This window comes from Zea mays, chromosome 1, assembly GCF_902167145.1.
Source record: "Zea mays cultivar B73 chromosome 1, Zm-B73-REFERENCE-NAM-5.0, whole genome shotgun sequence".
NCBI classification, from domain to species: Eukaryota; Viridiplantae; Streptophyta; class Magnoliopsida; order Poales; family Poaceae; genus Zea; species Zea mays.
The window spans coordinates 293,863,526-293,874,250 of NC_050096.1; the positions used below are offsets into that span (position 1 = coordinate 293,863,526).

The 10,725-nt window shown below is 44.9% G+C and overlaps 1 protein-coding gene across 1 annotated transcript; it reads right to left on the reverse strand.

The window, feature by feature from the left end:
• Positions 1-8,198: 8,198 nt before the first annotated feature.
• LOC542382 (globulin 2) lies at positions 8,199-10,169 on the reverse strand. Its single transcript, NM_001308490.1, has 4 exons — positions 9,629-10,169; positions 9,464-9,544; positions 9,050-9,349; positions 8,199-8,936 (listed from the first exon to the last, which is right to left on the reverse strand). The coding sequence occupies exons 1-4, from the start codon at positions 10,094-10,096 to the stop codon at positions 8,433-8,435; spliced, it is 1,353 nt and encodes a 450-aa protein (NP_001295419.1). The 5' UTR covers positions 10,097-10,169; the 3' UTR covers positions 8,199-8,432.
• Positions 10,170-10,725: the final 556 nt, after the last annotated feature.

Here is a 10,725-nt window from a genome sequence, read left to right on the forward strand (position 1 = left end):
TGCAAAAGTGGTACCAGTAAAAGATAAAGAAAATAAATAAACACGAAAGACTTCCCCATCGGCCAATTCGCCTAGGTGTGCTAGAAACTGGCTTACATGTTCATGTGTGCTTTTACCACTTTCACCAAAAAAAACTTAGAAAACTCTGGTATCCTTGCCCCTTGTGGGTACAGAACAGTGTCAAACCAGTGATCATATGTCTTTTGATATGACTGCCCTACTCTAGCTACACTAACTCCGAGCCTATCTCAAAATAGTTCAGCTATCTCTTCCCGAATTTTCTCCATTGCGCCTAGTGGCAGACCACCGGACCTTGGCTGTGGAGCTCATTCAGTCGGGCGTTGCTATATCGACCTTCTTGCCATGACCGATTGATAATGTTGATCGTCCTATGGTTTAAATATATAAGGGCGGAACGTACTGATGTTGTGGTCTGTAATAAATTGGTGCATACTGTGCACCAGTAGGTTCTACGTATATGTATCTAGGGTGTCTGGTTGTGTTTGCTACTATTGGATTGCCACACAATGGTCCTGATGCAGCCCCGGGCTGTCTGGCAGGGAAAGCCAGATGGTCCGCGTAAGGGTTGTATTGTCTAGGAAAAAGCTCGGATGATCCGATTGTGTCCAAGGGCATCGATCTGCCAAGTAGGGACGACGATGGTCGTACTTGCCCTGGATATCAGTTCATCGGCAACCATATAATGGTTGGGGCTGCGAATCCCCATTTGTTACCGATGTACTAGACATAGATATCCTATTGCTGGTTTCATATGATGGGAAACTAGGAGCAACATATTTCTCCAACAAATGTGTTAATTTTCTAATTGATTCTTCTAACCCTCTAATCTGTTGTTTCATTTGATTCTGCTGCTGATCTACATACTTTTAATAGATTAGATGTCATCGGGGTTACTTATGTTGCGAATTTGAAGCAAAGATAGAAGATATACGACGTCAGTCTCTCCAAGTTTGACAACCATATGGTGGCGATCCACCGTGTATTGTGACAAGAATTTCTCTTTTGCTTGACCCATGTAGTATTTGTATTGTTGTTGCTCATCGACCGTTAGACTTTCAACATTCGGCTTCAGTATATTGTTTGCGGAGATATCGGTGTGATCCTTAGAACCGACCATTTGAGGGCCTGATTTTTAGTAGATCTAGACAACTAATCCCTAGCGGAGTCACCAAAAAGTGTGTTGGTGCCGATCTGGGGGCCAAACATTAGAACGAACCACCTGATGGTGCTCTCAGTGGAGGCGCGGACGGTCCGCGGCATAGGGCCGGACGGTCTGGGACCTGGGCTCAGGAGCGACTCCTCCTCTGTCTACGTTCGGACGGTCCGCGCCTGAGGCTCAGACGGTCCACGATGGCGCAGAGGCTCGTCTTCTTCGCAGCAGACCTAGATCTCACCTCCCGGAAGAGACCCCCCCCCCCCCCCGTCAGGGAGGAGAGATCCTAGGGTATGTCTTGGCTTCGGCAGACCACCCAAGACGCCTCTAGTCAACATAGAGTCGAAGAGAGGCAAAGATTTGAGGTAGAGGGAGGTTAAACAAGGGCTAAACTAGAGCTACTCTTAATGCATAAAGTAAAAACGATAAGTAGAGTTGATTGAATCGATTGTGGGGGGTTCAATCGGTCGTAGCCCTTCATCTATATAAAGGGTGCGGTCTGGACCCATTACAAGTCCGTTCTTGAGTTAATCCCACGGATTTAGCTAAGTACGACAAAAATAAAGGACCCTAACTGATTCTACTCACGCGGACGGTCCACGCTGCCGCCGCGGACCGTCTAGAACATGGACAGTCTGGCCTATAGGGCTAGACAGTTCGACTGCCCAAAAGTGTGTACAACACGTACCTACTGAGAAGCCACCGAATTTCTTTATTATTAAAGACGGACAGAAACGATGCCTATAAGGCTATCCACGTCAGCCCAAATATTTCTGAGCCTTAGATTTTCAATCAACGACCACGATACAGTCTTGTGTCCATGTAATTTCATGCATCACTACGCTCCTTTCGTTCTCAACGCCTCGATCCTTCCGGTCAATACTTTTCAGCTCCACGCGACACGATGCTTCCAGACTAATCGGTCGTCTCTTCTCCCTCCTAGGCTTTTGCTACTGGCCACCACTATGCTTCACCTCGTTCTGATGGTCGTCGTGGCTCCAGGCGCCGTCCTGCGGCCTCACCTCTCTCTCCCTTTCCTCCCAACGTATCCCCAGTCTATCTATCATCTCTGCCTCAGCCTCCGACAACGCCGCTGATCACCACCTCTGCAGCAACAGGCGCCACCACCTTCGCATGCGACATCTGGATCTTCGAACCCACCTCCATCAAGGAGCACCACCCCTCATGCTCCAATGGCATCGCCTCCGACACGCTGTCTCCCCCGCCTCGTGGCTCCCCATTGGCTCTTGCCTCCCCCAACCTCGCCAGCGCCTCCGCCTACTGTTTCAGTGGTGTCGCCTCCGACCCACCGCCTACCCCAACTCGCAGTTCGCCATTGCCACCCGCATCTCCCCCAAAGCTCGTGAATGCTGCCCTCGGAGGAGCTCAGATCGGCGGCGGGCTCGGGAGGCCCACGCTAGCGTGGATGGGATACGAACTCCAGCTTCCTCCTTTTTCTTGTACATCAATTGCAGTACTCCAGTACCTATGTATTCTTGCAAACTTTTTACAGGTCCTTCGATCGACACTGCCTATGAAAGCGTCAACGCCTTAGATGCCTGGTTCAGCTTCCTCCTTTTTCCTGTACCCCCTCTCAAACATTGTCGTGGTGCTGGCGTGGGCTGCCGCAGGAGCCCCATCAACCTCCCCCTAAAACGCCACCGCCGTGCCGACGTGTGCCATAGCGCCAACCCTTCCATCCCCCCTCAAACGTAGTTGCAGTGCCGGTGTGAGTCGCGACTCTCCATTCACTTTAATGTCATTGAAATGCTCATCTTATCTATATTTGATTCTACATGTTCACCACGATGGGCGGATATATATCCAATCTCCCAAAGATTTCAACACCGACGATAGCAGGTACATCCATCTAAACCCTATCCTCTGTTTACTATTTATCTATTTATTTATCCCCACATTTTCTTATTACCCTTGCTGCATTGTCATAAATAATGTATGTTAATCACATCTACTTATCTACTACCTACGTCACATGATTACAAACGAATTATACACATTAAAAATTAGATTCTACTAAATGTACATTGTCGCCTACATACAAATTCAATATGCAAAGCAACGATAATTTTGGCTAAGAATGTCACCATTGTGGTCAGGAAGGTACATGTGTACACATCACTGATTTTGTTGCAACTTTGCTATTAATAAAATACATAAAAACGATGTTTTAAACCTCATGTGTTGGCTCTGTCAATAAGTAGTGGAGATAGTGGATACTAAAAACTACACTTTTTCACTGGAAAGTGGGAGGCATCGCAAGTGTTTATGTTTTATGCTCATACGATCTCTGCGTATGTTCTGTGACTCAGCATTCCAAATTTACATATAAAACCATCTTCGCAGACCAGAGGATGATATAAAACATTGGTCCAAGATACCATCATTTATGTCTCTTCTGTTAATTGATTACCTAACTTGGTGTTGTTCGCCATCTTGAATGTATTGATGATTTGTTTTTATTCCCTTTCTTTAGAGTCAGATGGAGACAGATGGTGGTGAATCTCTGGACTTTAGCAACTATCCTTATATATTTATGGTATGGGATTAGTTTTCATGTTCATTTGTTCATGTATAAGTGTTTTATTTACCATTTCTCTAATGCTCCATGTAGAGATGGAAAAACAATATTTTGACAATGTTGTTCACTGTGGGTTAACCATCGTTGGTTTCTACGACGTCTATTATGGAAAAAGCAATATTTAGTCAATGTTGGAGTTCACTGTGGGTTAACCATCGCTGCTTTCTACCATGTCTACTTTCATGTAGCGACGGCTCCAATAGTGAATTTTATTATGATATATATAGTAGGTAATGAATATTTTTCTGTGATTTGTTTGTTGCGAATAGTAATGGTATTGAGTCGAATTCATTAATGGAGAAGGTGGGCTGGTATCAACACTTCCTTTTTCTCTTTATGTGCAGTTCATTTCAGAAACTGCGAATAATACTGGTATCGAATCGAATGCATTAATGGAGAAGGTAAGCTGGTGTAAACACTTATTTTTCTCTTAATGTGCAGTTCATTTTAGAAGTTCGGATTGAAGTGTACCAATGTTAAAAATTCGGGCTCACTTTCTGTTAGCATATAGTGTGTCCCTAATGTTGTTGTATCAAAAGAAATGAATGGTTTGTTTATGTAACCGTTTGTTTTTAGCTAGACTAAGCAAATTGCCACTTTGCACCTTATCTTAAACCCTATTTTTGGGAAAACGGTAAAAATGTATCCAACAGCTCCCTACTTAGGCCCCCTTTGGCAGGGCTGTCTCGGTGGCTCTTTTTCTGGCTCTTCGTGAAGCTGTACCAAACGGTCTTAAAAACGGCTCCTCACCGAGAGCCATCAAAGAGCCAGAGCCATTTTACTATTGGGAGCCGAAGCACGAGAAAAACAAGCTTCTACCGGCTCCTTCTATCCGGCACACAATAAGGTTTCACGAAATTACAGTCTCTGCCACCGTCTCCTCTATGAGAAGCTGTTTTGTCAAATGAATTACAAAACGGCTATGGCTCCTCTAGAGAAACCAAGAAGCCAGAGCCGAAGCCGTTAGAAACCCTGCCAAAGGAGGCCTTAATCTCCCAATCTTCTCCAAGGTGCAAAATGCCGCCCTTACTGCGAACATTTTCGCCAAGGGTTGTCCTCCCAATATTCCTTCTCTCTGTCCCGAGCCACAAATCAGTTTCGCGCCACCGCTTGGAGTTCGCGGGCTATCTTCCCCCACGAACGAGCGCCGCGGCGCCGCCGCAACGAGCGTTTTCTCTTTTCCGGACAAAACGAATGTACTACGTAGTAACCGGCCAGCCACCTCTACCACGTGGGCGCGCTGGATCCCGACGCCGACCTTTCTTCTGCTACTCGCAGGGTCCTGACTCCTGACGAAGCAGCCGAAGTTGGACTTGGTTGAGGACTTGAGTAGTACATACTGCAGAGAAGCTCCAGATGCTGGTGCTGTTGGAATTTCTGTTTACTAGAGGCTGTTTACTAGGGGTATTTAATCTACGGAATAAATGACATATTATCAGGTTTAACAGATTTTTTTAGAAAAATCTAAAAGAAACTATTGGATTACATATTTTCTTTAAAGGACAAAATCTCTCAGGGTATATATATGAGCTGTTGGAGATGCTCTAAACACCTTATCTTTTCTAAAATCTACCTTTCAAATCTGGTGCATGGTCAATGGTATTCACTATATAATCGCCTCCATCTCTAATATGCACCATATATTGTTACCGTCACAGTAGTCGCGCGCAAGGCGCGCGCACTGCACTAGTACAAATTCAAAGAGTGAATATAGCGAATGTAGAGCATATCCAACAGACTTTCTAAATTTCACTTTCTAAATTCTCATTTGGCCCATCATTTACATAAAAACTATTTTCTATAGCTTTCTAATAGTCTCTTGGAGTTGCTTAGAACCAGCAAGGTTTCTACATACTCTGTCCCCAAAAAATGTCTTATTCATGCTTTTCAAGAAATCAAATATTTTAGTTTTAACTAAATATACATATATATCTATAATTATCAGTATTTATAAAATATATTTATGTATATTATTTGATATATTTTTATAATATTTTTAGATATACAAAAATCATTACCATTTTTTACAAGTCAAATTAAACTAGTTAGTTGTCTGCATCATTACGATTTCTATATATTATATAGACATTGCTTAAATGAGATAGTTATTCAAAGACGATCATCCAAACTCATATATTAGTTAAGTGTGAATGACGAAGTATGTGGTGTGTGGTCAGATAAGATGAAGTTTTCTCTCTTGTTTTTTCTCTCGCTAAACTATATAGACTAAATAGGTTGTGCCTAGTGAGCCGCTATAAAATACGACTTATTTAATAGTGTCACGACCCGGTCCGATACGATTTAAATGCACTCGTACCATCTTCTCAACACGTGGTGTCAGTCTAGTGGGACACGTTTTTATTTTAAATTTGTTAGTATATACATTTACAATACTTATCATTTATATAGCACAAATCAATAAGTGGTGCACAAATTAATAAGTGATGTAGTGGTTAGAGCAACTCCAGTAGTTCTCTAAAAGACTTCCTAAATCAATAATTTAGATAGTTAACATGAAAAATATTCTCCAACAGTTCTTTAAATGAACTTTCTAAATTTAACAACTTGTCATCTAACCTCATTTTCTCTCTACATTTGGCAACCATTTAACAACTTCCTAAACAAAAATGTTAACTGCATTATATAGTTTTTGTGACTTATTTTTTATGTGGATAAATACAAAACAAAATTACAACATATATTTAGAAAACTATTGGAGAACTCACATTTTTTTACTCCAAAAGCCATTTAGCAACTTCTTAAATCTGTGATTTAGAGAGCTAAAATTTACATAACTATTGGAGTTGCTCTTAGGAGGTGGTGGTAGTTTGTTTCTTGCAAAATGAGTTTAAATCCTAGGGTAATTTTTCGTGAGGAGGGGTGACTTATGAAGGAAGAAACTCTATCTTACAGGGTTCTTTTGGATTGACGGATTATTTCTGGAATTCTGTGTTTTCCTGTGTTTTTGAACTAATACACTCTATCTTACAGGGTTCTTTTGGATTGAAGGATTATTTCTGGAATTCTGTGTTTTCCTGTGTTTTTGAACTAATACCTGTAAAATTCTATAGCTCCTGTGAAATTTCTACGAACCCATAGTAGTAGAGATAGAGACTGAGAAGAGATTTAAGAAAATGTAACCAGACTCTTGAAGAAGGCATTCTGAAATCTAGATTCTCTTTCCATCATGATTTCCTTTTATATAAAATAAGCAATATAAGAGAGTTTTATGTAAATATAGGTTTTATCTAGAATTCAAATTCCAAATTCTTCATAATTCAGTTAAACTAATTACGAAACAAGTATTTCTTTCATTTTAAGGGAAAGAAAAACAAAAAATATTATGAAGTAAAACGATCCATTCGTTTTTGTAGTTTAATAAATATTTTTAAACTAGTAATTAGATGTCAGAATTCTTTGATTCACATTTTGAAAGGATCTCTTAAAACGGAAGACTCTGGCTTGTCATTGGACCACGTCACCTTGTTTTTCTAGCCACAAAAGATACAAATACTCAGTAAAGAAGTCATTGTTTCTCTAGTCACCGGATTTTGATTCTATCGTGTCCGATAAAAAACTACTTAACAAAGAAACTACTAATAATGTACAAATTTGATTGTGTCATGTCCATAATAAAAAAAACTCGACAAATAAATACTCGTTAAAGAAGTCATTGTTTCTCTAGTCATCGGATTTTGATTCTATCGTGTCCGATAAAAAATAATCGACAAAGAAACTACTATCGTACAATTTTTATTGTGTCATACCCGATAATAAAAATACTCGACAAAGAAATCATTGTCGATATACAATTCACCGAAATTTTGGTATTTAGTCACTCGGTAAAGTCTTTTTGATAAAGTATTTTTCACCATGTGTTTGAAATTTTGGTATTTAGAGTCACTCGGTAAAGTCTTTTTGATAAAGTATTTTTCGCCATGTGTTTTTTAGTCTTTGTCGAGGGACTGACTCGGTAAATTCTTTTCCACTAAGACTTTGTTCGTTTCTGTCGGATTGCATCTGGAATCGTTTCAGCTAATCAAAGTTTATATAAATTAGAGAAACGGTTAGAAATCATTGAAACAATCCGGTTAGGAATCATTCCAACCACCAATCCAACACAAACGAACAAGGGCTTAAGTGTTTTACACTCGATAGTCTTTTTCACCATGTGTTAAGTGACTAAAACACACTCGGCATCATGTATCTTATACCTGTCCAAAAGCGACATCGAGCTTTTTAGAGCGTCTATTCTTAATTTTAGAATATTTTAATGAGAGAAACTTAAAAATCTAGAAATATATTATTATTATATATTTTTTTAATTCCTTTCAGAAAGATATAATAATAGTTTTTTTAGAACAATATTTTTTATGGAATGGAAGGCAGCACGACTGTCTTTACATTTTCCAAGAGCAGACAGGATGTCTCAAGTCTCAACAACGTTATTTCACCTGCATAGGTAGGTAGGTAGATTACATACTCCCGTACGGCCGGGCGTCACCCTCCACTGGACGTACATACTACTGTTCATACGTAACGCGACGCCGGCGAGCCATCACCTACTTTATTCCACTTCTTAACCTCACCACCGGGGTGGCCGCGACCGTCGAGGTCTCGAGGCCGATGAGCGGCCGCTACATCTCAAGCATGCACTACTTACACCGACGAGACCCTGTGGCTCTGGGGCCCGCGCAGGAAGACGGCGTCCTTCTGTGCTCCTATGACACGGTCCACCTGCTGCTCCTCGTCCGCCCCGAACGCCAGCAGCTTCGCCGGCCTATCCATCTTCTGAAGCGCGCTGTTCGTGCCCGCGAGGAACACCTTATCGTCGAAGCTGGCGTTCACTTCGAAGCAGAGGACGGCGAGGTTCTTGTCTTCGCCGGCGACCAGCGCGGTCGGGTGCCCCGCCGGGATCACGATGACGGAGCCCTCTCTGATGCGGGATTTCACCTGCCTGTAGCTCCTCGACTTTTGCCCACCGCCACCGCCTTGCTCCTCTTCCCGCTCCTCCTCTTCCTCTCGGCCGTGCCCACGCTCCCGGCGCGGCGACGACCGGCCGCCGGAGACGTGCGGGCACGCCATCTCGAAGTAGCCCTGGCCCTTGAGGACGATAGCTATCTTGTTGGCGCGGGTGTTGTAGCTCGGCGCCATCATAGAACCCTGCACGCGCACGCATGCCAGTATCAGAATTCAGAAAGCATCCGTTGCGGCTGTCTCGTTTCGTTTCGTTTCGGCGGCTGAAATTGTAAAATAAAATGCGTGTGCTAGCTTACGCGGGCGATGTTTGCCAGGCCGACGTCCATGTCGAGCAGCCGGAGGTGCGGGCACTCGTCGCCGGTGATCTCGTAGTGCCTGCCGTGGCTGTTGGAATGGGTCGGCTTCTTGTCCGTGAGGCTGGACGGCTTGATCTCCCACTTGGAAGAAGAAGAACCCGAGTCGCCACCCTCGCTGCGGCTGCTGCGGCCACCACGTGAGCAGGACCTGCTCAGCTCCCGGATCTGTTCCTCGGACGCCGTCGTGATCTCCCCCTTGCTCTGCTTCTCGAACACTTTCTCCCACTCCTCCCGGCGAGTCTAGGACACATGCATGGTCGTGTTCAAATCTGGGTTAGTTTGCTAGCTAGCTAGCGAAAAATCGATGCAGAAGAGAAGAAACCCGGCCGTGAGGACGATGAAGGGCATGCATACGTTGAACGACGCCTGGATAACGTCGTCGCTGAAGACGCTGAGGAAGGACTCGGGGCTCTCGCCTCCGATGGGGAAGAACTCCTGCCGAAATCACGAAGAGAACAGAAGTTTCCGTCACCTCCATCTATTTGCATGCAAGATTAAAGCACGAGAAGCAAAGCAAACCTCGAAGCGTCCAGACGTGGAGACGACGGGGCTGAGGAGCATGACGACGCGGAACCACTCCGACTGGTGCGTGTTGGCCGAGTACACGACGGCGCCCGCGGGGATGACCATGACGTCGCCCTCCCTGACGCAGAACGACTCCCTCTTCCCGCCGCGGAGCAGCACGATGACGCCCTCGCCTTCCTTCACGAACATCACCTCGTCGGCATCGTAGTGGCTGGGCTGCAGGAACGCGCGCGGCGCGGCCTCCAGCTCGGCGACGCGGTAGTTGCCGACGGCGTCCTCCAGCAGCTCGTGGGTGAACCGTTCCAGCACCCTGAACCGGCCCTGCCGGGAGCGCGTCCAGTGCCGGAAACTCTCCTCGCCGTAGTGGTACGGCCTGCCTGAGCCCGATTCCGTGTCCGTTTGCCACGCGAGCGCGAGCGAGAAGCACAGGGAGACCAGGAGGAGAAGCACCGGGACTTTCATGGCGCCCGTCGTCTGTGGTAACTAGTGTGGTGTACGTGCGAGTGCGAGTGTGCGTTCGATGCGAGGGTTCGAGGCGAGCTGCAGCGTATATGAAGAGGTGGCGCGGCGAGGGTCGCAGCCATGCGCGCCGCCAGGTGGAGGCCGGGCCGCGTACGTGGCGGAGCGAACTAGCGAAGGCGATGTGGAGCGCGCGCGCGCTGCTGTGCTGCCGCACTCGGCCGCATCCGTGCAGCTGCCGCCGTGTGCTTGCGTGCGTGCGTGCATGCTAGCTCGCTGCTGGGATGCCTGCGGCGAAGCGACAGCGGTGATTGGGGTGGGGACAACACGGAGCAGATGGAGCTGCACGTAGCGACGCGGGGCTGTTTCAGAGAACTTTTTTCCAAAGATCTCCGAGAAACTGGATTCTTAAAAAAATAGCTGTTACGACATTTTTTTATACCATTTATGTGCTAAAGAAGATAAAGTCGTTGTTTGTTTCGGCTTTTCGCAGCTTCTTGCTACCAAAAGCTGTTGCAGACTACGAAACACTCAGCTTTTCAGCCAGTTTCTATAAAATTCGTTTATATAAAAATCATTCAAAATCAACATAAACATATAATCGGTTGAGTCGTCGCAATAGTAGTAATTCG

Coding starts and splice junctions, on each gene's coding strand:
- LOC542382 (NM_001308490.1), bottom strand. CDS start 10,096: ATGAAAGTCCCGGTGCTTCTCCTCCTGGTCTCCCTGTGCTTCTCGCTC. Junction 9,545..9,628: donor CCACGTCTGGACGCTTCGAG/GTTTGCTTTGCT, acceptor TGATTTCGGCAG/GAGTTCTTCCCCATCGGAGG. Junction 9,350..9,463: donor TTATCCAGGCGTCGTTCAAC/GTATGCATGCCC, acceptor CATGTGTCCTAG/ACTCGCCGGGAGGAGTGGGA.